At 65.7% G+C, this 25,663-nt stretch overlaps 2 protein-coding genes across 11 annotated transcripts in view; both read left to right on the plus strand.

Moving 5' to 3' along the window:
- The window catches only part of LOC115293317 (translation initiation factor IF-2-like), a 5,080-nt gene extending 2,433 nt beyond the window's left edge, over window positions 1–2,647 (plus strand). Inside the window, exons 2-5 of one of the 8 annotated variants that reach the window (XR_003909490.1) lie at window positions 293–386; window positions 770–1,310; window positions 1,515–1,581; window positions 1,833–2,647. Coding sequence is in view for 6 of the 8 variants with exons in the window: in XM_029941102.1 (XP_029796962.1) it covers window positions 401–1,310; window positions 1,833–2,280; window positions 2,360–2,444 (1,443 nt within the window). In the remaining 2 variants the exon portion in view is untranslated. The other 7 variants (XR_003909491.1, XM_029941105.1, XM_029941107.1 and 4 more) reach the window with 7 other exon arrangements.
- Window positions 2,648–3,700: 1,053 nt separating this feature from the next.
- Window positions 3,701–23,941, plus strand: TERT (telomerase reverse transcriptase). Of its 3 annotated transcripts, none has more exons than XM_029941099.1 (16): window positions 3,701–3,921; window positions 4,038–5,265; window positions 8,909–9,104; window positions 10,212–10,395; window positions 11,017–11,196; window positions 11,560–11,718; window positions 12,318–12,413; window positions 12,976–13,061; window positions 13,713–13,826; window positions 14,159–14,230; window positions 15,858–16,046; window positions 19,024–19,150; window positions 19,472–19,533; window positions 21,865–21,989; window positions 22,496–22,633; window positions 23,055–23,941. In XM_029941099.1, the coding sequence occupies exons 1-16, from the start codon at window positions 3,703–3,705 to the stop codon at window positions 23,156–23,158; spliced, it is 3,279 nt and encodes a 1,092-aa protein (XP_029796959.1). In that variant the 5' UTR covers window positions 3,701–3,702; the 3' UTR covers window positions 23,159–23,941. The 3 variants fall into 3 exon arrangements, with proteins under 3 accessions (XP_029796959.1, XP_029796961.1, XP_029796960.1); XM_029941101.1 differs by having other exon boundaries at window positions 11,596–11,718; XM_029941100.1 differs by having other exon boundaries at window positions 10,212–10,392.
- Window positions 23,942–25,663: the final 1,722 nt, after the last annotated feature.

Here is a 25,663-nt window from a genome sequence, read left to right on the forward strand (position 1 = left end):
GGTCAGAAGAGCAGCCATGATTAGTGGGCGCTAACGGGGGCTTGTGGGGACTTAGCGGAAGCCCCATATCTGGCCAGGCCAGGCTCCACTGGTCTAAACAGCTTGGCCGCGGCCGGCCGTCTGCCCAGAAAGGGTCCCCTTCCCGCCAACAGGGCGCCCGCTCCCTGGCGGCTGGGCGGACGCCTCTGAGAACCCACTCGCAGACGCTCTTCCTTCCGTCTCTCCACTGCCGGGGGCACTCGTGTGACTCGTCTGCCGTTGGCCTGAGCGTGCTGCTCCCTTGTTTGCTCAGGATGCCATGGTGCACGCCGCCGGCTTGGGAACGCGTGTTGTGAGTGAGAGTTCCCACACACAGGGAACCTGCGTTAGATTATCAGAAAGACAAGGTCAGTCTCCGGGGATGATTTGCCTCAAACAAAACGACCCTCTTCCCAGCAGGGACGAGTGGGGGCTTTGGGTCCCTGGGGCGCCAGGTTCCACCCACCCCTGCCCTCCGCGCCCCCTCCCTTCAGCCCGTGTGTTTGGGACAGACCCCTCCCCTGAGCTCCCTGCCCCACGGGGTCGGAGTCGCAGCTGCACATGCCCGGCGCCCCCGTGTCTCCCTGGCGGCCCGCGGACCGTCCACACCGCATCGGAGAGGCTAGCAGAAGAAACGGCGAGAGCAGCCAGTGCTGGCAAGGGGCCGGGGCAGCGGAGCCCTCGCGGTGCCCGTGGGAACAGGAGGAGACACACCCACCCCTGCAAACGGTGTGGTGATGTGACCTTACAGTGTGATCCAGCATGGCCCTCCAGACCTTCACCCAGGAGCACTGACGAGTTCTGTGACCCGGCACAAAACCCCGTCCACAGACCCCAACAGCAGCTTGGTCCGCATCAGCTCCGAGCGGAGAGTCCCCGCTGTCCTTCCACAGGCCCCTGGTCACGTGAACGTGCGTCCCCTGCTCAGGCCTGCACTGCCCCCACGAGATGGTGCCGCGTAGAAAATCAGTCTCCACTTACATCAAATTCTCAGAGTGACAGCCTGGGGGCAGGGCGAGGGCAGCGAGGCGCCCCTGGAGCTGGTGGCCCCGGTCTACGCACAGCAGCAGCAGCACTGGTCACGCCCACGCCCGCACGCGCACGCCACACCAGGCTCAGTGCTGGCTCTGGCCCAGGGCCGACCCAGTACCTGGACGAGCGCCCGGAGCCACGGCCTTTCACCAGCGGTGTTCTCCTCCACGCTGGGCATCGAGGCCACAGTCGGCCCGAGGATGCCACGTCCTGTTCTGGACCCTGCAGATGTGGCCGCGCCTGGCACAAGGGACTCCCAGGTGGGATTTCTCGAACAGGGTCAGAGCCGGGGGGAGGGGGGGGGGATTGCGGGCAGTGGCAGAGGCTGGCATCACAGCAGCTTGGGGGTGTGCTGGGGAAAGCCCTTCCCAGGAGCAGGGACCCGCGGGGGGCTCGGATCCCACTGGCCCCTCTGTCGGACCCCATTTCTTTCCTGTGCTCCCTTCGTGGACGGTTTTATAAAGACGCTGCCTCGCACTGCGTGCATGTTGGCCGTGGCCTAGCCTGCTGACACCCGTCGGGAGTTGATAGGTATTTGCCTGGGAGGTCGGGGAGAAGGTGCCCGTGGGGGCGGGTGCCTGGGGGCCCCTCCTTGCACTGCCACGCAGAGCCGGCTCTCCTGCCAGGGCGGCCTGTCCACACCACCCCCAGGCCCGCAGCCCTGTGACAGCTGTGACCGGGAGCATGGGGAGTGACGTGGGAACCAAGGACTGACCCCCGGGGGCTCAGGTCAGTGAGGCAGGGTTGGGCTTACAGAACCGCATTTTCCTCCCTTTACTCAGACCCACGCTCTTCATTTTCTGTAATTCCTCGTCCACTGGGGAGAAGCGATCTCTGGGACCCTGCAGCTCCTCCCGCAACTCCCTGCACGCGCTGTCGGAGACCCCCCCGTGGACACCCTCCTCTCAGCTCGGGCGGTGCCCCCCCCTCCCCCCCCCCGTGCATGGGGCTGGGGGGCCCCGCACTCGCACACCACATGGGCAGCAGGCAGCGTTCTTGGCTCCTGGTACAGACACCCCTGTTTAGAAACGGGAGGGGGGCTGGGAAGCCCACCCAGCCCCCAGAAGGCCCGGTGCCAGAGTTCCGTTGTACTTTATCTGAAGCCGACAACAGAACTTCCTCCTGGGACACTGTTCGCAGCAGTGACTTAGGACCCCACCCGCTCCTCCCAGACTTCGCCAGGGAGAGCGCCCTGGAGAGGAGCGCCTCCCATTCAGGCTGGGGAACACGGTATTAATCACACTTGTAGTTTTCTGCCTCAGTTTCTCCTACCCTCCCTTTTCTTTTTTCAAGTAAGTTTTCGGGGCAGGTTCCTCCAGATGCACTGGAGCAACTTCGCTGCGGGAAGAGAGCAAGCTTCCCCCAGAGCCCCAGCGCTCCGGCGGCAGAAATGAGCGGCTCTCGGGCGCAGCCTTGGAGACTCCCGGGTCCTGCAGCGGAATTCTAGAACGGCAGCACCTGGTCGAGCATTACGCGGAAGGCAGACTGCCCAGCGAGCCCAGTGACTGTGCAAATCCTGTCCCTGCCCCCAGGGCGTGAGGGGAGGCCTGTTTAAATGGTACGGCCAGGAATAAAAGCAACGTCCTGACCCAGTTTCTTCCGTCGTTAAGGGCTAACCTTTGTTCAGCCACCCAGTGTTTGCCAAGCTCGGGCACGTCATCCCCGCCCCCTCCCGAGACCCAGAAGTCCGCCTGTTTCTTAGGGAGTCAGACTTGGACACACTTGGCGCCTGGGCTCTGGTGACTCTCATCTGTGGGCTCCTCTGAAGTGCCTCGTTCAAGCTCATGACCAGCGTGGGCAGAACTGGTCCCCTGGGTCTGGGGTTTCTAGCTGGGCCTCACGGGGGCTCCTGGCTCTTCATGGGCGCTCGAGGCTGGCGGCAGGTCGGTGACCCGCAGGCAGAGGCTCTGGGTATGGAGGGAGCCCGCTGATGGTGCCGTTCCTGTCCCGGCCTCCGGTTTCTCCCCTTCCTGTCTGGACCTTGGTTGGTAGGAAATTGGTTTTGGTTTTTGTTTATGATGAGGACAACAGAAGCCTGAGAGCCTGAGAAAGGGAGCCCAGGCCTGGGGTCAGGAGGCGGCCGTGGGCAGGGGACTACTGCCGCTGCCGGCTCGCTGCCCGCTGCCAGGATCCGCGCCTGCGCCCGCAGTCACCCCAGGCCCGCTGGCCAGAGCGCTGGCGACTGCCCTCGTGCATCTTCGCACATTTGCTACCCTCCTCCTTCCACCCCTCCCATCCCCACACCAGGCTGGATCCCCAGGCAGCCCTGCGTGGCTGGGCCACGGCCCGCCTTTGAAAGTGACAAACCACAGGCCCCTCTCAGGAGGCGCTGAGCGCCACCAGGTGCCACACATTAGGGCTCCCCGTGGGATACCCCCCAGGTGACTCCCCGACTCCACCGCTGCCCACGGTGAGACCCTCGCTGGGACCGCAGCATCCTGGGAGGGCTCTGCAGCGCCAGAGTCGGGAGGCTGCGGCCAGCCCAGCGGTCGACAAAGGGGCCTCGCCACACCTTGGTACAAACACCGCGAAAGACCCCGCCCCGGAAAGGCCCCGCCCCTTCCTCCCCGAAGCCCCGCCCCCCGTGCGGGCTCCACAACCCCCCCTGCCAAGCCCGCCCCTTCCTCTCGCGGACCCCGCCCCTCCCCGATCATGCCGCGCGCGCCCAGGTGCAGAGCGGTTCGCGCCCTGCTGCGGAGCAGCTACCGCGAGGTGCTGTCCCTGCCTACCTTCCTGCGGCGCCTGGGGCCCCAAGGCCGGCGGCTCGTGCGGCGCGGGGACCCGGCGGCCTTCCGCGCGCTGGTGGCCCAGTGCCTGGTGTGCGTGCCCTGGGACGCGCGGCCGATCGCCATCGGCCCGTCCTTCCGCCAGGTGGGCTGCCCCGGGGACCCCGCTCGGGCCTGCCGGGTGGGAGAGGGAGGGCTGCGCGCTCAGACCCTGGGGCGCTTCCGTCCCCTGGACCTCAGGACCTCCCCCTCCTCCGGCAGGTGTCCTGCCTGAAGGAGCTGGTGGCCAGGGTGGTGCAGAGGCTCTGCGAGCGCGGCTCCAGGAACGTGCTGGCCTTCGGCTTCGCCCTGCTGGACGGGGCCCGCGGCGGGCCGCCACTGGCCTTCACGACCAGCGTGCGCAGCTACCTGCCCAACACGGTAACCGAGACCCTGCGCGGCAGCGGCGCGTGGGGGCTGCTGCTGCGCCGCGTGGGCGACGACGTGCTCGTCCACTTGCTGACGCGCTGCGCGCTCTACCTCCTGGTGGCCCCGAGCTGTGCCTACCAGGTGTGCGGGACGCCACTCTACGACCTCTGCGCACCTGCCGCGGCTCGGACCCTCGCCACCCCCGGCCGCCGGCCCAGGACCCGGATGGCCCTCACATCCACGCGCCAGGCCCGGCAGGCGCGCGCAAGGCGGCGTCGGGGCAGCGTCGGGAGCAGTTCGCCTCTAGCCAAGAGGCCCAGGCAAGACGTGACCCCAGAGCCCGAGCGGGGGCCAGGCAGGCCGTCTTCCCGAGCCCACGGGCTGAGTGATGGCGACCCTCGCGCAGTGGCATCCGCCAGGGCCCCTGCTGAAGCCAGCTCCCGGGAGGGAGGGCCCCCTGGGACTCGGCTCACCTGCGCAGCCGCACAGCTGTCTCAGGGGCCCCAGGGCGCACCCCAGCACCTGTCGCACCCTGAGACCAAGCACTTCCTCTACTCCTCGGGAGGCAGGGAGCGGCTGCGCCCTTCCTTCCTGCTCAGCGCCCTGCAGCCTAGCCTGACCGGGGCCCGGGCGCTCCTGGAGACCATCTTCCTGGGCTCCAGGCCCCCGCGGCCAAGGGCCGCCCGCAGGCCGCGTCGCCTGCCCGCCCGCTACTGGCGGATGCGGCCGCTGTTCCGGGAGCTGCTCGCCAACCACGCGCGGTGCCCGTACGGCACGCTCCTCAGGGTGCACTGCCCGCTCCGAGCCTCGGCTGCTGCGGAGGGGCCGAGCGACCCGGCCCGCGGGCGCCTGGCGCAGCTTCTGCGGCGGCACAGCAGCCCCTGGCAGGTGTACAGCTTCCTGCGCGCCTGCCTGTGCCGCCTCGTGCCCGCCGCGCTCTGGGGCTCTGGGCACAACCAGCGGCGCTTCTTGCGGAACGTAAAGAAGTTCGTGTCCCTGGGGAAGCACGCCAAGCTCTCGCCGCGGGAGCTGACGTGGAAGATGCGAGTGCGGGACTGTGCGTGGCTGCGCGGGAGCCCAGGTGAGCCGCCGGGGCTGCGGGGTGGGGCTGGGAGGCGCTTCTGGCTGGCGGTGGGTCCCACCAGACTCCACCTCTGACGCCCTCCCCGCCGGGTCACACACACCTTCGAGGTTCTGGGTGCCGCCGGGAGCAAGCCGCGGTCAGATGTGACACACGTGTGGGCGGGGCTGTGGCACAGACAGAAGCCTCCAGAAGCTCTCAGAGCGCACCTGCACCTGTTAGTCATCCCTTTCTGACTTCCAGGGTAGCACCTTGAAACGGTGCCGCTGATGGGGGCGGGGGCGGGGCGGAGGCGAGACTCCGGGTCTTCTCGGGCCTCGGGTCCGCGCTGCCCGCGTCCGCAAGCCCAGCAGAGGACGAGAGACTGACTTGAGCAAGCCCCCAGCCCCAGCTTGAGGAACGAGAGGGGCCCCGGGGAGTGGCGGGGTGCTCTCCCGCTTCCGGGGCCTGGGCTGCTGGGCACGGGGCGTCCCTCCTACTCTCCTTGTCCGGGTTTGATGTTGAGCGTCCTCCAGGCCGGCCACCACCCAGTCCCCTGCTGGCCAGCGCCTTCCTCCTCGGCACACCAGTGTCCCGAGTGCCAGGGGCCAGCCAGGACAGACTGGTTTCTGGCCACTCGACCTCCCCCGAGCTCCCAAACGTCTAGGTGAAGTAAGATGGCAGAAGTTGGCACCGGGGCCGGTGCAGGGGGGTGAGGGGCCAGTTCCCAAGAGGCTCTGGGGCCAGGCCATGGCCGGCAGCGAGGGCGACCTTCTGATAACTTAGGTCTGTGAGTTGTTTTTTAATTGTGGGGAAACGAGATACAGTGGCCACCTGACCTCCTAAGAGTGACTGAGCGCCCAGAGGGGCTGCCAGGAGTGAGCATGCTCTTGCAGGGCAGAGATCCAGAACGTTCTCACCTGGCGTGCCGGTCGCTCCCTAACCAGCGGCTCCCCGCCCCGCGTGAGGTGGACGGGCCCTGGGCTCCAGCACCCTCGGACAAGTCTTCACAGACCTTGCACTCGCAGGCCGAGGCTGCTTTGTGGAAAGGGTGGAGTCCTGTGGCCCCGTCCCCACCCTCACACGGCGTCTGCTGTGCCTCCGTGCACTGCACTGCGCGTGGGAAGGAGCCGGCACCCCCCCGGGAGGGGCCCAGCCCCGGGCCTCCCTGTGCCTTGCACACTCGAGCGGTGGTCCCAGCCATCTGCTCCTTCCCAAGGCCGTGGCCACACCGCTTGCCCACCGAGCTGGATAAACAGTGTAGGGACGGCCTTGGTCTCTAAGCTCGGCTCTGGTGGCCGTCTCTTCCTGCCCACCGCTGCCGCTGGCACACCCCTTCCTCCGTGCAGGCCCTCTGTCCTGTCAGGCGGTCAGTCCGCGGCACCCGGGCTCCCTTGTCTCTGTCAAGCCAGCCCTGACTGCTGTCCTACCTATTGACCCCTGTCAGAAACCCGGTCCCCATCCCTGGTGACCAGGCTGCCCACAAGTGCCTCCAGGTGTCCGTGGACGGCACACGGTGGATTTCCTGATGGAAACTCTGCAGGTGCCTCAGCACCACCCACTCCCCGCCTGTCCTCCGGGGCCCACGGTGGGTGGGGGGCTGCCCTTATCCCCTTACCCCGGGGGCACACGGCCATCGTGGGCCATTGACTCCATGTGGGCACACGACGACTTTCCCTGACCGGGCGGGAGTGTGCCCTCCTGCAGGGGCCCCTCTGACCTTCGGAGTAGAGCCTGCTGTCTCAGCCTCGTGGGCTCACCGGGGCTCTGGGGGCCACTTCCCTCCTTCCACCAGGTTACTCGGACCCCCTTCCTAACTTCTCAGGGGTGATTGACTGTGTCTTCGCTGCGCCCCAGGTCTCCATGTGACGTTGTGTGTTCCCATTTCAGTCCTCTTCCGTCGGCCAGTTACTCAGCCGTGTTACTGGTTTGATTGACACTCGAGCTCTGCAGCGGTGTGTGGTCCACACCAGCCGTCTGAAGCTGTGCAGACGCGCGTGCCGTGTGCAGACGTGTGTGTGCTGTGTGCAGACGTGTGTTCCATGTGCAGACAGGCGTTCCCCGTGCAGAACTGAGTTCTGTGTGCTGGCACGTGTTCCCTGTGCAGGTGCGCGTGCCGTGTGCAGATGGTGTGCAGGTGCAGGTGCGTGTTTGTGTGCTGCCGGTCGTCCGTGGCAGGTTGCCGGCTCACACCGCAGGTGTCTCCCTCCCCGAGGGGAGGCGCTGGCGGGAGCGTGGCCGTCCTCAGGGCTGGGCTCATCCTCTCCCTCCTGACCGGCGGGATTCACACTAGGTTTTATTCGGTCGGAGCAGGTTGCAGAATTTTTATGTCCCTGACGATCGCCTCCTCACGCCTGTTCCCTTGTGTGTGCTGGTGCCCGCAGAGCACAGCTGGCTGTCTCCGGGGCGTGCTCGCCTCAGGCCACGTCTGCTCCGTTCGGGCTCGTGGTTTGGCTCCGACCGGCAGCGCGGGCTGGTGTTTTCACCTTCCTTCCATCCAGCCTGGCGATCTCTGCCACTGACCTGCGGGGTCTCGTTTCTTTCCAGTGACCGCAGACGAGCCTGGACGCCCCCGTCTTTCTTCCCGATCCGTCCACTGCTCCCTCGAGGCTCTTCGTGCCCTGCGTCTTCTCAGTGTCCCTCCCCCTGAGCGGCACAAGGGCCTGGCCACCGCCCCCCACCTCCGTTTCCTCGCTTAGTTCTGCCCCGTGCCGGGGGTCGCTGTGTGCTCTGTGGTCAGTGTGGGCAAGCTTTGTCACCTGCCCTGCCCTCTCTCGCCATTCTGTCCTCTGTCCCAGACCAGCCTCTGGGCCCCCTTTCTTTTAGTTACTTGTGGTGAAGCCCCCAGCTGTATAAATGCCACCACCCTGGCAGCCTGGTGACACCTACTCATGACATTTCCCGGTGCGTGAAATAAAACGTTCAGGAACACAGAGGGGGCAGTTTTGACCGTGGTTTGCATCCTGACGCCCTAGTGTGCGTCCCGTGGGGGGGGCCTGGTGAGCATCCCCCGTCCCCTGCTGGGCGTCCCACTGAGAAGACCCTGGTTCGTGTCCCTGGGCCCCCGACGTGCGTGCTCAGCCCCAGGAGTGCGTCCCAAGGAGGGGAGGGGCCCCAGGGTGTCCCCCCACCGTGAGAGTGTTCGCAGCCCCACAAGGTCTGGCAGCGCTTAGCCACCTCTGCTTGTCTGAACCTTTCTAGGTTCAGCCTGGAAACCCCAGGCGTTTCTGGCTCCCGCTGCCGTGGGTGATGCTGCTTAATGCTGTGCGTCACCACATGGAGAGCACGTCTGTGCTTCTCCGTCATCCTGCTTGTGGACCAGGACTGATGACGAAGCCTCTGGGTTTCTGTCCAGTAGAAATGTAACCTGAGCGCACGTGTGATTCCCGCTGTCTGGTGGCCGCCTCACAGAGGAGCCAGGAGACAGGAAGCTAATGTAACAATGTCTTTTATTAAAGCCCCGCATGCCCGGGACGTCGTCACTTCAGCATGTGCCCCAGAGAAGCGCCGTTACTGACCCACGTGCCCCTCTGGCTGTGGACCGTGCACACCGGCCCCACCTGCCCCGTTTCGGGCGGCCAGTGCTGGCCACGACGGGCAGTGCCTGTGGGGGAGCCCCCCGGGCACGGGGTTCAGACCGCTCTCTGCGCCTCTGCCGTTTCAGGGGCCCGCTGCGTCCCGGCCACCGAGCACCGTCGCCGAGAGAAGGTCCTGGCCACGCTGCTGTGCTGGCTGCTGGGCACGTACGTGGTTGAGCTGCTCAGGTCATTCTTTTACGTCACGGAGACCACGTTTCAGAAGAACCGGCTCTTCTTCTATCGGAAGAGCGTCTGGAGTCAGTTGCAGAGCATTGGAATCAGGTGTCTTGGTCAATGTCACTCGGTCCTGTTTTTCCTGTCCGTGCCGCTGAGAGTCCTGAGTCCTGGCCGCCCGCATGCCCCGGGCTCCCTGTGCGCCCCTCGTTGGAGCTGCGCGGGCACAGGCTCCCGAGCGCCCCGCTTCCTCTCCTGTGAAGTCCGAGTGTGGGCTCGCTGGGCTCCGGGTCTCAGAAGTAGAAGTTTACACCGAGTGGAAGCAACCGTACAGACCGGCCGTTGGCTCGGCCCCGGCATGCGGGTCGGCACAGGGTAGATGGGACTGTGTCACAAGTTGATAAAACTCCGCCTACTGGAGACGTGGGGGAAGCGACTGGGGACAGAGGTGTCTTTGTGAAGCCAGAGCCCGAGGGGCAAGCCCCAGTTTGCCGGCCCTGAGGGGCTGCTGTGCTGTCTCGAGTGCTCACAGGCTGTTTTAGGGGAAAGACTGAGGACTGTAGGGCACGCAGGCTGGGCGGGTCCGGCCGGGGCCGTGTGACTGCAGAACACGGCCCTGCACCTGCGGCTGACGTGTCCAGCGCCCTCTCGGGCCTCGGCAAGGACCTAACGTGCCGGGATCAGGGATCCTGAGCCACGGCCTGCGTGGAGGGGGCTGGCTAGAGGCCCCTGAGCCACTCGGCACGGGGGCCTGTGTCCTGCATCTGGGAGAGGGTCTGGAGGCCGCAGCGCAGGCTGGAGTAGCAGGCAGCACGGCCTATTTAATTGCTTAAATATTTCACGGAACCTGATCCGAAGCAGCCACTGAGGCTTCTCGTGGGGCCTTTGGAAACCGTCCCCCTGCCCGGCGGGCACGTGACTCCCACGGTGGGCTGGGCAGGCCACCGGCCCAGGGAGCACCTGGCCCCTCCTGTGGGTGGTTTTGGGAGAAGGGCTGAAGGTCACGGGTGATGAGCTGGCAGGTCCATGGAGGGAAACGGGTGCCCTGGCACCCACTGTGGGAGGGCACGCCGCAGGCTGCTGGCCACACCCACAGCACCCCGGGGGCCCGGCTGTGCCAACACTCGAGCTCTGGTGCCCTGTGCCAGGCTCGCTCGCCCGCCCGGGGCCTGGCGGCACTGCCCAGCTGCGTCCCAGGAGCATCTCTGTTTTCAGACAGCTCTTCGATAGCGTGCGTCTTCGAGAACTGTCAGAAGCAGAGGTCAGGAGACACCAGGAGGCCAGACCCCCTCTGCTGACAGCCAGACTCCGCTTCCTCCCCAAGCCCAGCGGGCTTCGGCCGATCGTGAACATGGACTACGTCGTGGGAGCCAGAACGTTCCGCAGAGACAAGAAGGTCGTCGCTGTTGTTGTCATTTCTAAGTCAAGTGCGTTTAAACTCTGGCTTGGGTTTGAGGCGGCCAGAAGGCCCGAGGGGGGTCCTGAGGCACGTGAGGCGCACAGATGGCAGAGCACCGTGGATGGGGCCGTGTGCCGGGGCGTGGAGACGGAGCTCGGAGGCAAGCCTGTCTCAGAAGATGCCTGCAGAGCCCCCGCAGCGCCTCTGTCCCCAGAAGCTCTGACCCCTTCCGAGTGGCTCTAGACGGTGTTGGGGTGACTGTCATGCTGTGCCTCCCAACGAGAAAACAAGGCTGTTGGTACTGACTGGGAGCCTGGCTGGGTCTGAGTGGGGTGCCCCCCACACCCGTGGAGGAGGGGGAGCCCTGTCGCTAGCTGCAGTCGTGTACGTAGTTCCAGGACCCTGCGACAGGCCCCCAGGGGGGCCCCGCGGTGTGAAAGGTGGGCTGCGCTGGGATCGGCCATCTGGCCCTCCCGGACGCTGGGAGGGTGAGGGGAGGCGCAGAGGCGGCGAGCTGCCTCTTTCCTGGGGACCCCGTAGGTGGGAGTGGGGGGTCCGACCCAGGCCCCCCCTTTGGCGGGCGGCCTCTGATGATGCCCCCGTGTCCCCGCTGGCCGACAGGTGCCGCACCTCGCCTCGCAGGTGAGGGCGCTGTTCAGCGTGCTCAACTACGAGGGCGCCCGGCGGCCCGGCCTCCTGGGGGCCTCTGTGCTGGGCGTGGACGACATCCACAGGGCGTGGCGCGCCTTCGTGCTGCGCGTGCGGGCCCGGGACCCAGCGCCCCAGCTGTACTTTGTCAAGGTGGGCACCCGGCTCTGGTCCCGACCCCGCCCACGAGTGAGCCAGCTGGGCACCTGCGGCTCGGGAGCACCCCCCCCACACCAGCTGGCTCTGCATCGTGGGCTCTGGCCCCTGCGTTTGCCCACATGAGGCATCCCTTGGGGAATCACATCTCAGGGAACCTAGAGGGATGCACGCCTGCCCTGGGGTGCCGAGTCCCGGGGCCACGGGACAGGTGTGTGCAGTGGGGATGGGGCTGTCCGTGGGCGTCAGGGCCTCTCACCTGAGTCTGCTGATGGCAGGTCGGGACCAGCAGAACCTGGGACCCCGGGGGCCAGGCGAACGCATGAGCAACTGTAAACAGACACCTCTGTTCCCACGTAGGTGGATGTGACGGGGGCTTATGATGCTCTCCCTCAGGACAAGTTGGTAGAGGTGATTGCCAATGTGATCAGGCCTCAAGAAAACACCTACTGTGTGCGCCAGTATGCCGTGGTCCAGAGAACTGCTCAGGGTCACGTCCGCAAATCCTTTAAAAGACACGTAAGACCCCTACAGAGTTTGTGTTCCACACTGAGGGTGTCTGTGATGAGGGTGTGTCGGCCCCCGGCCCCTGTGCTCACCTGGGAGCCCCTCCCCGCACCCCAGCCCCCTGTGCTCCCCGGGCTTCCTCCCTCCAGGCCCCAGGTGGCAGCTGCCGACTGTGGTCACTGCCCCTGTGCAGCCCCCAGCAACCCTCATGGGGCACCTAGCGCTGAGGGTTGGTAGAACTCTGGAGGAAATTGCAGTGTGGCTCATTTCTCTCCAGTCCCTCCTCCCTGGACCTGCCCTCCCCCCTGTCCTGGCTGCTTGGGTGGCCCTGGAGGCAGACTGCCATCCCCTCAGGCCCCACGTGCCATAGCAGAAGGGCCTCAGGAAGGTGGGCTCCCCCCAAAGACCGGGACCCCCAGTGGCTTCCTTTGGCATGGCCTCAGCTGTCAGCGGGGTGACCAAGGGGCTGTTCTGCGGTCTGTGGCCGTGACCTGCTCCCAAGGCCATTTTCCTCCATTGTCAAATGGCACCTGCCCGCCCCTGATGGCGACTGGGTCTCAGGCCCCCAGGGGTGTGCACCTGTCTCACGCCCCCCGCCCCTCTGCCGGCAGGTGTCCACCTTTGCGGACCTCCAGCCTTACATGAGGCAGTTCGTGGAGCATCTGCAGAAGACACGCTTCCTGAGGGACGCCGTGGTCATCGAGCAGGTGGGGGGTCAGGCTGCGCCTCACTGCTGGCGTGGGGCGTGGGCACGGCCAGGTTGCCATCCGGCCAGAGGGGCCCCCTTGCAGCCTCTTGGAGAACCGCACAGCCAGAGGCTTGCCGCTGCCTTCGGTCACCTGCCCGGCCAGGTTCTCTGCTGCAGCCCGGCTTTGCTAGATGTCCTCTCCCTCAGCCTCGGTTGTGAGGCCAAGGAAAACGTGCCCCCTTCCTTAGGACAAGTGGGATTTGCTCTGTAGACCCGCCTGGGGTTGACCACCTAGCGGGAAACCTATTTTCCTTGGTGTGAGCAGGGGCTGCTCCGGAGCGCGGGGCCCTGGGTGAGGGATCAGCCCACACAGCTCTGTGCAGGACTGGCTATTGGGGACAAGCCGGTCCCCACTCACCGAGGCTGAGACATCCAGACCCCTGTTCTCCAGGCGGGGCCCCACCAGGTGCTATGGGCCACACTCCCTGGCACGTGCCGCCTGGGCCCACATGGCTTGAGGACCGCCCGGAGGGGCGTCCGGCCCGACACGCCTTCGCACGCCTGCGCCTCTCTTCCTCCAGGGCTCCTCTCTGAATGAAGCCAGCAGCCATCTTTTCCGCCTCTTCCTGCGTCTGGTGTACGACCACGTCATACGGATTGGGGGCAAGTAAGTCGGGGTCCTGTGGGACCCTCTGCGTTGGGTGGCGTCACGGTTCGGACAGGTGCCGTGGCCACTCGGCCGGTGCAGCAGAAGCGAGGCTGCCGGGGTTCCGGAAGTCCTTTGGCATTTAAATGCTGGCAGATCATTTATTTGTGCAGACAAAACCCAGCTTCCCTGGGTGAGCACCTGCACGAGGACCCCAGGGTGTGTCTGCTGAGAGCAGTGGTCCTGGGGGGGTTCAGGCTCACAGCCAAGGTCACTAGAGGTCATGCCCTGTGCGCGGAGTTGGAAGCTTTTTAGGAGGGTTATGTTATGATCACAGTGCCTATTAGAACGTAACTGCGTGAGCGTAAACCGACATCTGTGACGGAGTGAGCCTTGGTGAAGGGAGTGTGCCTACACATGCCTGTAAGCGGCACCCAGGTCACAAGAGGACTTGCTTTGTGGACAGGGCCACACCTCTGACACTTACTTGCTGCCTGCTGTGACCTTTATGAAAATTGTTGAGCCCCACGTGGCTGTCACCCTGGCGCAGGACCTTGTGGGAGCGTGTGACAGACCTCGGTTAACCCCCGCCCCGGGTCTGCATGCCCGTGAGCCCACGGGATGACCGTGAGGCCTGCCGTGGCCTGTCGCTACCCGCATCCCGTCCCCCAGGTCCTATGTGCAGTGTCAGGGGATCCCCCAGGGCTCCGTCCTGTCCACCCTGCTCTGCAGCCTGTGCTACGGGGACATGGAGAGCAGGCTCTTTCCCGGGATCCAGCAGGACGGGTACGGACGAGCCCCTTCGTGTGCGCGGTCCCGCCTCCAACCGCCGCGTGCGCATGCGCAGTCCCACCTCCAGCCGCCTCGCGTCCCGGGGTCTCTCGACGGGGCGGGGCCGCCCTCCCGTCTTGCTGTGGGCTCTCGTGGGGGACGGGTAGCAAGCACGTCGTGATCACAGGCTCGCGAGCATCCTCGAACGTGACTCCCCAGCGCCGTGCCCCCTGTCCCCGAGCCCGGCCCCCGCCCCGGCCGCGGCTCTCTGGGGGCAGTTCCCTGGTTCTGGCCCTGGTGCTGCCCGACCCGGGGCCCCCGCCGTAGCGCTGCCGGCCCTCTCCTAGGCTGCTCCTGCGTCTGGTGGATGACTTCCTGCTCGTCACCCCGCACCTGGCGCAAGCCAAAGCCTTTCTCAGGTAGGGGCCCCGCGCGTGTCCCACGGCGGTCCTGTGGCCCGTGAGCCGGCCGCCCTGGCGGAGTGGTAATTGCCGCCTCGCAGCCGCGCTGCACAAACACCCCGGCCTCCGATGAGTGGCGCGCTGGGCCTTCCAGCCGTCCTGAGAGCCAGGGGCCGCAGCCACAGTAGCCGAGCCCCGTGGGGGCTGGAACCCCACGCGTGGGTGCTGCCAGGGCGGGGGAGTGGGCCTGGGTGGCCGGGTGGGCAGCAGCTGCGTCCCCGGAGGCCCCCTGCAAGTTAGGGTGTGCGCTGCGCTGGGGGGACGGCAGAGGGGCAGGGACACCCCCGGAGGGGGCGGGGAGGGAGGCTGTGCCTCACGCTCGGAGGGAACAGAGGTGAGGCCCTGCACTTGCGCCTACGGCTCCTGGGTCATCTTTCTCAGTAGGTCACTGAGAGAGACAGCGGGCTAAATGGTGCTCTGAGGCCTGGGACCACGTGGGGGACTGGTTCCTTTCTCTGGAGTGGAGCCTCAAGTGTGGGGTCCTTGAGTCAGGCAGGGTGTCCCCAGCACCGCCCCACCGAGGCCCCAAGAGCCCGGGGCTGGTTTCCAAGTGTGCTTTTCCAGAGGAGAGGGTCATTAAACCCAGGAGTGTTTGCTCTGGTGACCGGGCTGTCGTTGGACAAACCCATCTGGGCACCTTCCCTGTGGCCTGAGCCTGCCCACCAGGGACTCCCAGCAGCCCACGGGGCACTCCCAGCATCCCATGGGGGATTCCCAGCAGCCCATGGGGGACCCCCAGCAGCCCACCGGGGACTCCCAGCAGCCCATAGGGGACTCCCAGCAACCCACAGGGGACTCCCAGCAGCCCACTATTGTACATTTACCAGAATTAGTCCAAAGACAAGTTCAGATCCTCGTGTATGGCTGTGTTCTAAGATCTCCTACGTGCACATGGCCGGTGGCCGGCCAGAGGTTCAGCGCAGGCCCTGCTGCCGTCATAGAAGGTTCTAGGGATGACCCTACAGGCAGGTGGCTGTATGTCAAGGTTCCACCCAGGACACAAACTACTGGGAACCATGTCCAGGGGGAGGTTTTTGAGGACTCAGCCCTGGCGCTGGTGTGGGGGGGGCCCAGAGGTCTGAGGTCTATGGGGCAGGTGCCGGAGTTGCGGTCTCAGGAAGATGCTCTTGTCCTTGGTTCACTCTCCTGCACATCAGGCCCTCCCTGATGCAGGGCCACCCCATGGCGGACAGTCACTTCCTTCAGAACTGGTGGATTACAGTTGTGGGCCTCATCAGACGCCTGTCACGCTATGACCTGTAGCTGTGCACCGGACGTGGCTGGCTGGCCCCTGGGCTCTGCCTGCCCCCCAGCCCCCTCCTCCCCCACTGTCAGCTGGTCCCGAGCTGACAGCTACCTGTGACCTGTGACTGGGGTCAGCTGGTGTCTGCTCGTCCCCCAGGATTCAGCCTCGGCCCTTCCCCGGCCCAGCCACCCTGCTCCGGCCGCTGGCCTCGCACACCCAGAAGCCTCTGGGAGCAGGCAGCTGGAGTCGGAGCAGGAACATGTCTGGCCTTCCTCGGACACCTCCCCGGGGCCTGCAGACCTCTGCCTCCCGGTGGCTGATGTGGCCTCTCTGCCCTAGGACCCTGGTCAGAGGTGTTCCTGAGTATGGCTGCACAGCCAACTTGCAGAAGACAGCAGTGAACTTCCCCGTGGACATCAGCACCCCGGGCAGCGCGGCCCCCCTCCAGCTGCCCGCCCACTGCCTGTTCCCCTGGTGTGGTTTGCTGCTGGACACGCGGACCCTGGAGGTGTTCTGCGACTACTCCAGGTGCGTGTGCCCACAGGAGGGCGCGGGTCAGTGCTCCCCCGTTCCTGCCTCCACGCGGCCGCGGGGCTCAGGCCAGGGCGCCCAGCTTCCGATGGGGCAGTGGGCTGTGAGCACTCGCCAGGTGAGCAGCTTCCTGTGTTTGTTTTTGGTAACAGGAGTTTGTGCGGCAGACCGGGGGTCACCAGTGTATTCTGTGGGGCCCTGCTGGGGACAGGTCTCTTTAGGACCAAGCCACACACACCCTGACGCCCACCGTGGCCTCACTGGGCCACCTCTGTCCCTCAGGAGCAGGGCTGTGATGCACAGGGCCCGCTCCTGACATGACACTGTGGGACCTCAGGCTGCTGGGAAGAATGCCACGGGCAGGCTGGCTAAACCTAAACCAGACGTTCACATGCTCACGTCCTAGAGGCCGTGAACCTGAGGTCCAGGTGTGGGCGGGCTGGTGTCTCCTGAGGCCTCGCTCCCTGGTGTGTAGATGCCCGTGGCCCCCCTGTGACCTCACGCCCTGTGTGTCCAAGCATCGCTGGAGTCCTCCGGCAGGGACGCGGTCCTGTGGGGTCGGGCCCACCGATGGCCCTAGCCTTAATCACTTCTCAAAGACCCCATCCCCACACAGAGTTACATGGGTTAGGGCTGCAACACGTGAATTTGGGGACACAGTTTGACCCCTGACGGCCAGCTTCCTTGAGCCTGCGAGCCCCCGGGCTGAGCTGAGGCACAGACACAGACAGACTCCAAAGGGATGTGGGTGCACAAATCCGCCTTTTTTTATTAATCAAACGTACAGATTCCAAAGCAGGGTGGGCGGCAGGCCTTCTCCTTGCCCGGCTTGAACTCCCACTCACCCTCGGTCCCGTTTCAGGGGTGCTGTTTGGGAAGAGGCAGGTGCAGATGCCCCCCCAGGCCCCTGCCCTGCTGGCCCTGCTCCTCGCGCCGGCCCGTGTCTGTGCTTCCGTCCGGGGCAGCCCCGGCCCCTCTGCCGCCCCATCCGCGGCCCTTCCCGGCTCGCAGCCCTCCCCCACTGCCCGGGCCCCATCTCTCCAGGCCCCAACCGCAGCAGTTGGTCATGAGCTGCACACCATTTACCTGCTGCCCAAGAAGCTGTGGCCGCTTTCGGGACGGCATTCCCCCTGGGACTGTCACTGGGGGGCCGACACCAGGGAGCAGGTGCCTGTTCACAGAAGTGGCCCTAGAGGCGCAGCCGCGGAGGTGGAGGCACCTGGGCACCGCGACGCCGCTCCGCGCTCGAGGCGAAGCCCAGACAGGCTGAGGAGGTGGGCGGGCGCCGTCTTGGGAAGGACAGTGACAGGGTGACTTCCCAGACTTCCCCGAGCCCCAGCTCAGGCCAGGTGGGAAGGGTGTGCCCGGCGGAGTTCACTGGGCACAGCAGCGGGGCCAGGGTGACTTCGCGTGGTCGTCTGGGAACATGGGGGAGCCGCCCAGCTCTGCCTCTCAGCACCCAGAGCAGCAGGTGGCTGGAGGCCGCCCTGCCTGGTGCCAGGGGGACAGGGAGCAGCCCGGGCAGCGGCTCTGAGCGCTGTGCGCGGGGAAGAGAACACCACCTCGCGCCACGTGAGCCTGACGTCTGGGGCCCGAGGCTGCTGCTTGGACGTGTCCTTCAGGCGCAGGTGAGGGACCTGCCCCTGGTCAGCTCCACGGGGAGCAGGATTCGAACGCGGGCCCAGCTCCAGCGCTCTCGCTCCTGTGCGCCGAGCTCTGCACGGTGGACACGGAGGCTTGTGGCAAACGGCGGCAAGAGGCCGAAGTGACACCCGTCACAGAGGAGAGGGTGAGGGTCCTGAGCACGGCCAGCCGGGACTGGCCATGCAGGCGCCCCGGGAGGCTCTGCCCACCCTCCCGGGGCGCTCCGGCCCCGTCCATCCCGCGGGCCCCTCTTGGGCCTGGGCACGTGTACATGTCCCTGAGGGTAGGGCAAGCTGGACTGACTCTTCTGGGAAGCCGTGAAGTCCTGTTACAGCCCTCGAAGCGTTCATACGTTTTCCCAGGAATGGCAAGTCCAGAAACCCGTTCTCAAGAAAAAAATTCATAGATGTTATTAAGGGAGATTCCACCTGACTGGATGTTTGGGCAGCGCAACAGCGCTGCTGCCAACAAGACGACCTAACTCATGGACGGGTATGTGGCACAGCTCACCACGAAGAATCCTTATTCCGCCGTGAGGATTGCTGCCGGGAGGCGCCCGGGAGCTTGGACGGCTGAGCGTCTGGTTCTTGCAGCTCAGGTCATGACTCCAGGGTCGTGAGTTCGAGCCCTGAGTCGGGCCCTGTGCCGACAGCACGGGGCCTGCTTGGCATTCTCTGTCTCCCTCTCTCTCAAGACAAATAGACATTTAAAAGGAATTGCTGTCGAATAGTCTTTAATAAGATGAAAACTTGGCCTCCAGGTAAGTGTATCCCAAGCTGGTACTGAAGGACCATGTCCCAGGACACAGGCTGCGTGGGTCGTGGGTGCACTTCAGGCGCTCAGGTGCAGGCCGGTGGTGGCCGTGCCAACGGGTGACTCTCCTCCCCCTTCCACATTTCCCACCTTGAGACCACGTGGCAGTGGGGTCAGGCTGCCTGTGGGGTGACCTCCTCCTCCAGGAAGCCCTCAGGGCTGCCAGAGTGAGCCAGCCTGTGGCCTCAAGGCCCGAGCTGCCCAACTGAGCCTAGGAGGCCTCACCCAGGAAGGCGTGTTTCTGCATGGTCGGCACGTTGGTTGAGTTGCACAGATTTCTTAGGCGCCATGTGCCATGTGTCAGTAATGAACGTGTAAATGACCCACACCGTGACCCAGGTGTGTGCGACGCATGAGTGCCCGCCCCGCTGAGTCCTCCGTGCTCTGTTCCCCCGCCTCTGGAGGGTCCTGGCCTCACACGAGGGCAGACACACGCGTGTGCTCAGAGTGCACGCTGGGCCGTGGGCGCCTGGTGTGGGGAGGGCTCACGTTCAGGGGCTCCCGCTCTGTGCCACAGCTACGCCCGGACCTCCATCCGCTCCAGCCTCGCCTTCGGCCAGGGCGCCCGGCCCGGGAGGAGCATGCGCCGCAAGCTGCTTGTGGTCTTGCGGCTCAAGTGCTGCGCCGTGTTTCTGGATCTGCAGGTGAGCGCACGGGTGCCCGGGCCCCGGCCGGCTGAGAGCTTCACGTGTGAAGTGCGTGGTGTTTGTGTGTGCATGTGGGTGTGAGCCCCCTCAGCCCCGCCTGGGCCCCTCCCCCGCAGTGGGCCGGGGGTTCCCAGGCCTTGGGGCTCCGGTTCCGGAGCCGGCGGGGCGCTCACGTCCCGTCCCTCCCTGCCTGTCCTTCCCTCCAGCAGCAGGGAGGGGCCGCCTGGGCCCCTTCCTTCTGCCTCCGTTTGACCTGACGATGAAGCGAACGTTCACATCCGGAGGTATTTGCAGTGTCTTTTTTCCTTTGTGACCCAGGTAAACAGCATCCGCACCGTTTATACAAATGTTTACAAGATATTCTTGCTGCAGGCCTACAGGTGGGTTCACCAGCCACGCACCGCGTGCCACGGACCCCGTTCCCTCCGCCCCCCTCGGCCTGGGAGGGCGCCCCGCACGCCGGGTCTCCGCTCACAAGCACGTAGCATTGGCAGATTTTCCAGTCACGCACACTACGGCTTCATGTGTGTGCACGTACACTTCTCAGTGTGGGGAATGCCTGTGTCCCCAGGCAGTGCGGGGCCAGCGGGGCCTGGGGGGTCCCCACTCCTGTGCCTGCCCCAGGACCCCGCAGGGGCCTTGGATCTCAGGGAGAATCACACCAGGACAGGTGAGGGTCCACGGCCCTGTGATGCCCCCAGGAAGGGGGGGTGGGATGTGGCTCCCAAGGAGCCCAGCTGCCATTCTTGCCCCATTGATGGCGTGCTTCTGGAACATTCTCCATCCCTTGGAGGTTCCAGGTCGTCCTGCTGACAATAGGGACATGGCTGGGCAGTCGTGGGTCCCTTCCGTGTCTGTGTTTTTCTGAGTCTGGGAGACGTCTCCCCTGCCAGGCGTGGCACCGCCGGTCACACCGCCTGCCCTGGCCTCGGGGACACGAAGCCGCATTTTGCTCCAGCTCCAGGGAGCAGCCAGCCGTCCTGCACCACAGTCAGGACAGACGGACGTGTGAGCTGTGGGGCCAGACAGGCCAAGCATCTGCATGGAGCCCCCTGGAACCCGAGTTGGCCAGCATTGTGTGTGTTCTAGAACGAGGCTCCCGTCTCGTGGGAACTGGGCAGGGCTGGGCGCAAGCGCCCGCCGTGGGTGTCCTGCCTGGACCCCCTCCGGGCCCCAGAGGACCTGTGCCAGCCATGGGGGTGGTGTCTGCCCAGCGTTCGTCCTCCGTCGTGTCCCGGGAGGGCCTCACTTGGGGCTCCTGTCCTGTGCCCCGAGGTCGCAACGCTGCCTTTCCCTGCCTCCTGCGAACCTGCGCCTCTGCTCACAGGGTCTCTGACAGCGTGCTCAGCATGAACGTGGATGTGTCCCCTCGCCGCACACAGCTGGACGGGAGGGTGGACGTGTCCCCCCTGTACCGCCCGCAGCTGGACGGGAGGGTGGACGTGTCCCCCCTGCACCGCCTGCGGCTGGACGGGAGGGTGGACGTGTCCCGGCGCCGCACGCAGCTGGACGGGAGGGTGGACGTGTCCCCCCTGCACCGCCTGCAGCTGGACGGGAGGGTGGACGTGTCCCGGCGCCGCACGCAGCTGGACGGGAGGGTGGACGTGTCCCACCTGCACCGCCTGCAGCTGGACGGGAGGGTGGACGTGTCCCCTCACTGCACGCAGCTGGACGGGAGGGTGGACGTGTCCCCGCACCGCACGCAGCTGGACGGGAGGGTGGACGTGTCCCCCCTGCACCGCCCGCAGCTGGATGGGAGGGTGGATGTGTCCCTGTGCCGCACGCAGCTGGACTAGAAGTGGACACACACTTGCTTCTCAGCTCCTCTGATTCTAGGAAGAACCGCCCAGTGGTGACTGCTCAGGGCACGCCAGTCCCCTGAGCGGCTCCAGACCCCCAGTGGCCAGGTCACATGTGCTCCAAAGAGGGGCCCCACTGGTGGACCTATTCCTCGTGGGCCTGGGCCTGGGACTCCTTACCACCAGGGAATATATCCAAATCCTGGGTTTAGGGGAAGCACCCTCGGCCGCTCCGTGCCCCTCGTGAGGGCACATGTGGCCCCGAGACAGGTGCCCAGAGCCGCCGGCCTCTCTGGCCACAGGCGGGAGCGTCAGCCGTTTCCAAATACAGAGGCTGCGGCAGGTGGGAGTGTGGTCACGTGCGGCTGGCCGGTGAGGGGCGGTGAGTCCACCTGTGCACTGTCCCGTCAGCACCCTCGGGCTCAGCTCTTCTCACAGCTGAGGCTGGGCCTCTGCTGGAGGCACTGGGCGGCCAGCACCTGCTCGTGGAGGCCTCTTCCCGTTCTGCACTGAGCACCCACTGCAGCGAGGGTCCTCCACCAGCAGGAGGCGCTCCCCTCCCCTGACCCTGGGACCCCCGCCAAGGCCGGCTCTGTTCCTGCAGGCGGGAAAGTATTTCCCACAACGACACCGTTGCCGCGCCTGTGGCGGCAGGTGACTGGCAGGGCGGTGCGCCCACTCGGTACTCCGGAAGGGGCCCAGGTGGCCAGCGAGCACCTGGTGAGGCCTTGTCGTGTGGTTGGCCATGAGCACGTGCACGGACGCACAAGCACGGGCATGTGCCCGTACACGTCCCTGCAAGCTGAGTGCACGTGCACACGCGTGTGCTCCACCACATACGTGCCCGCAGGTGCACGCGCGTGTGCACATGTTCTGACCGGGGCCGTCGGCTGAGCAGCGTCCCTCACCCAGGTTCCACGCGTGTGTGCTCCAGCTTCCCTTCAACCAGCCGGTGCGGAAGAACCCCTCCTTTTTCCTCCGCGTCATCTCGGACACCGCGTCGCGCTGCTACTCCCTCCTGAGAGCCAAGAACTCAGGTGCGAGAGAGTCGGCGCCGCTGGCGGGTTCTGAGGGGTCACCCTGCTGCCGGCAAAGCCCAGACGCCCACCCGCCTGCTCCCAGTCCGGCGCCGTGTGCCCCGGGAGTGCCCTGCACTGTGCCCGCCGCCAGCCGAGTCGGGGGCCCTAGCGAGGGAGGCTTCTGCCAGGGGCTCCCTGCCTGCGGCCTGGCCTTCCTCCATCCCTGCCCCCCACGGCCTCTCGTAGAAGCCTCTGGTCCGGCTGCAGCTCGGGCGGTGCTGTGCCCTCAGGGTCCTTGCTATTTTCATTTCTTGCAAGTTTCCTCGGAGAAGTGGTAGGAAGCATACAGCCTTCAGGGCCTGGTGCTTGTGCTGGGCTGTCCTTGAGACAGAGTCACTTGTTTGGCCTCTGCCCCAGCTCCCGGGCTCAGGGGGGCAGGGACCCCAGCTGGCATCGGGAGCATTAGAGGGGAAGGGGGCGGTCGAGGCCTTAGCCTGTCAATGTGCCCCCCCCCCCCCACCCAGGCATGTCCCTGGGGGCCAAGGGCGCCTCCGGCCTGTTTCCTTCTGAGGCCGCGCGGTGGCTCTGCCTGCACGCCTTCCTGCTCAAGCTGGCTTGTCACAGCGCCACCTACAGCCGTCTTCTGGGGCCACTCCGGGCAGGTGAGTGTGGCCCAGCGAGCACTCGCCCCAGGGGCGCCCCAGTGTGCAGGTGGAGGGCCCCGTCCCCATGTGCCTGTGCCAGCAGCATGGGCTCTGTCTCCCTGGTGGTGGGTGGGTCTGGGGTCCCAGGTGGTGGGTGCAGGTGCCCTGGGATGCAGGCTCTTTCTCCCCCCAGGGCCTGCTCACCCACCGGTTCCTCCACCTCTCCACATCTGTCCCCCAGGCCCCTGCCCCGACACTGGCACGGGGCTCCTAGCAATCAAGCCTTTCCCAGGTGCCCCTCCCACCCAGCCACCTGGCACGCGGAGTGTGGCCTCTGCACACAGATGGCGCCTGCCTGGCCTTTAGCGGAGTCATGAGCCAGGAGCGGGGGGAGGACAGTTTCTCCCAGGCCAGTCTGATTGCACTTGTCCCCTTGCAGCCAAGGCACAGCTGTGTCGGCAGCTCCCAAGGGTCACCCTGGCCGCACTGGAGGCAGCTGCCACCCCAGGCCTGCCTGAAGACTTCAGGACCATCTTGGACTGATGGCCAGTCCTCCTCGAAGCCCAGGGCGGGCTCCACGTCAGGGAGGGAGCCAGCTGACTGTGCACTTCTGGCCTGGCCGGTACCCACGTTCTCCGGGAAGAGCCCACCCACCACCAGCTAGTGACTGGAGTCCTGTCCTTCAGCCACTGGCCACCAGGGGGCAGGCGGGAGAGCCTGGCTGGGGTGTCAGGCCAGCTGAACATGGCATGTCCCGGCCTTTGCCACGCCCCCACCCCACCCCCTGCTGTGGGGCAGCCCCTGTCTGGGGTGAGGGCGCAAGGAGGCATGTGGGGTGCTCAGCAGTGCACGTGAGCTCCCTCCTGCTGACCTGCCCAGCGCCAGGGCCTGCACTGCCCACACCCGCCCTGGGGAGCCCTCCCTGGGCTGCATCCAGAGTCCATGCCCGTCGGGCTTTCCTCAGAAGCCAAGAGCCCAGTCAGCTGTTTGAGACCCATCCCAGCCCTGCCTGTGACCTCACCCTGTCCCCACCTCGAGATGGCCTCCTGGGGCCAGAGTGTCGGGCATGCCCTGTTCTCAGCCACCCCTACTTCCGGACTCTTCCCCACCGGCCCTTGCTCAGCACATGGTGGCCCCAGGTTGTCCTGGGAGTGTTCTTCTGCATGGCCGCCTATCTCTGCACCTGCCACCACTCCTGTGACTTCTTAGGATCACGGAGAGAACACTCCGAGCCTTTGTCCTCATAGGTTCAAATGTTCCTATGTTCCATTAACGTACATGCTGTGTGAGGCATCCACGCCACTCACCGTAACTTCAGAAACTTAAGTCTGTGTCCTCGCGTGATGTGCAGGGTCCTTGGCCGGGCAGGGGTCCCAGGGGGCTCCTGGAGTGGGGAGGGGGGAGTGGGAAAGGGCGCCCTCCTGGGGCAGGTGTGGCTTGGCAGGGAAGGCCCTAGCCCAGCATGCACCCTGTCTTCAGTCGGTCGTGGGCCCTGGGAGGGGGTGGGTGGCCATGGGCCCTGGGAGGGGGTGGGCAGCAGGGGCCTGGTCCCAGGGCACTGGGACTCCCTCCAAAGCACATTTCTCCTCTGGCTGCTAGCCTCAGTGTCCACGTGATGTGCATCTTCCGGAGGGTTCCTCGGGGTGGATAACGGGGTCATGATACAACCCTGTGTTCTGGACCCGGGCTGGTGGATGTGCCTGTCTGCCTGCTCCTGTCTGTCCCCTCTGTCAGTCTCCCATTCGTGTGTCCTGGCTGCTGTGGGGCCTCTTCATTCATGTACCATCATGCCCGTCTAGCAGAGCTGCTGGTGCCCGTGTAGAGCAGACCTGTCGGCCGGCAGCACCGGGGCCTGGGAACGGTGTCGTGCATAAGGCTCTGTGGGCTGGGCTGCTTGAGCGGGGTCGCCCAGGGGGAGAGCTCCACAGGGGACTCTGCTCACACACCTGCCGGCCCCTGGCTGTGGGGCAGCAAGGGGCTCGGGGGGGGGGGGGTCTGGGGCAGTTGGAGCACCTCTGATGGGAGCGAGTGGTGGGGAGCGCTGGGCAACAGGGTGGCCCAGACAACCTTGGGGGAGGCAGGGAGGCTAGAAGTGACCTGGGGAGGGGGAGGTGGCAGATGTCATCCTGAGTGTCCTGGGGGTGTGAACTGCACACAGGCACCCCCCCCCCCAAACCTTCTGATTCAGCACATCTGGGGAAGGCCTGGGATCTGCACCTTTATGGATTTCCAGTCGAGGCTGGTGCCATGGGGGACCCCAGGCTGAGAACCACCACAAGGTGGATGGGGCTGCCTTTTAAGCCATGAGTGGCCCCAGGGGCAGAGCAGCCAGTGGTGGCTCCAAGGTCAGGAGTTTGGAGGTGTGTAAACAGCAAGGTTGTGGGGGACTCAGCTGAGCCCACCAGGGAAGTGACCGGAAGTCATGGAGGGGCCTGTTTGAAAGTGGAGGGTCAGCAGCACCGCCCTGGCCCATTGGCATCCCTGGTCACACCCTCATCTAGCCTCACCTAATAAGGCCACCCGACCTCACAGCCCCGGTGAGGTGTCCCAGGAAGGGTGTGCTGTCCTGGGGGCTGAGGGCTTTCTCATTGAGGATGAGCCACCTGCGGGAGGCACTCCGCGCCCTTCTGGACCGCCAGGTGGGGACTGTGCTGTGCCTGTGGGGCTATGCGGGGTGCTGGACAAACGTCCTTTAACAGACGGGAAAAGCTGGAAGGGCCGCACAGAGGGTAGCTCAAACCGGGCTTAGCCTGTGAAGAAAGCCCCGCCCCCCCAGGGAGCTGGCCCCGCCCCGTAGACGAGCACTTTCCGGGGCTTCCTTCCAGGATGGCCCTGATGCGGCTGCATGGCAGGTGTGGTGACGCCATCGAGGGTACCTTGGGCGGGCTCTGTGCTAATGCAGCCCAGGTTGTCTGGGCGTGAGTGTTCTCAGGTCAGAGTTTATGGATATTGTCTTGTTTACGGCTGCCGCCAGGCAGAGCATCCAGGTGACTGTGCTGACACATTTATGGCTGACCGAAGTCCAGGGGGCACGGTGTCAGCGCACCG

This window comes from Suricata suricatta, chromosome 6, assembly GCF_006229205.1.
Source record: "Suricata suricatta isolate VVHF042 chromosome 6, meerkat_22Aug2017_6uvM2_HiC, whole genome shotgun sequence".
Lineage (NCBI taxonomy): Eukaryota > Metazoa > Chordata > Mammalia > Carnivora > Herpestidae > Suricata > Suricata suricatta.

Excerpts from the sequence above, each read along its gene's own strand:
- TERT (XM_029941099.1), top strand. The coding sequence starts at position 3,703 with ATGCCGCGCGCGCCCAGGTGCAGAGCGGTTCGCGCCCTGCTGCGGAGC. Across the intron at positions 12,414-12,975 it reads ACGCCGTGGTCATCGAGCAG|GGCTCCTCTCTGAATGAAGC; the intron begins GTGGGGGGTCAG and ends CTCTTCCTCCAG. Across the intron at positions 19,151-19,471 it reads CCGTGTTTCTGGATCTGCAG|GTAAACAGCATCCGCACCGT; the intron begins GTGAGCGCACGG and ends TTTGTGACCCAG.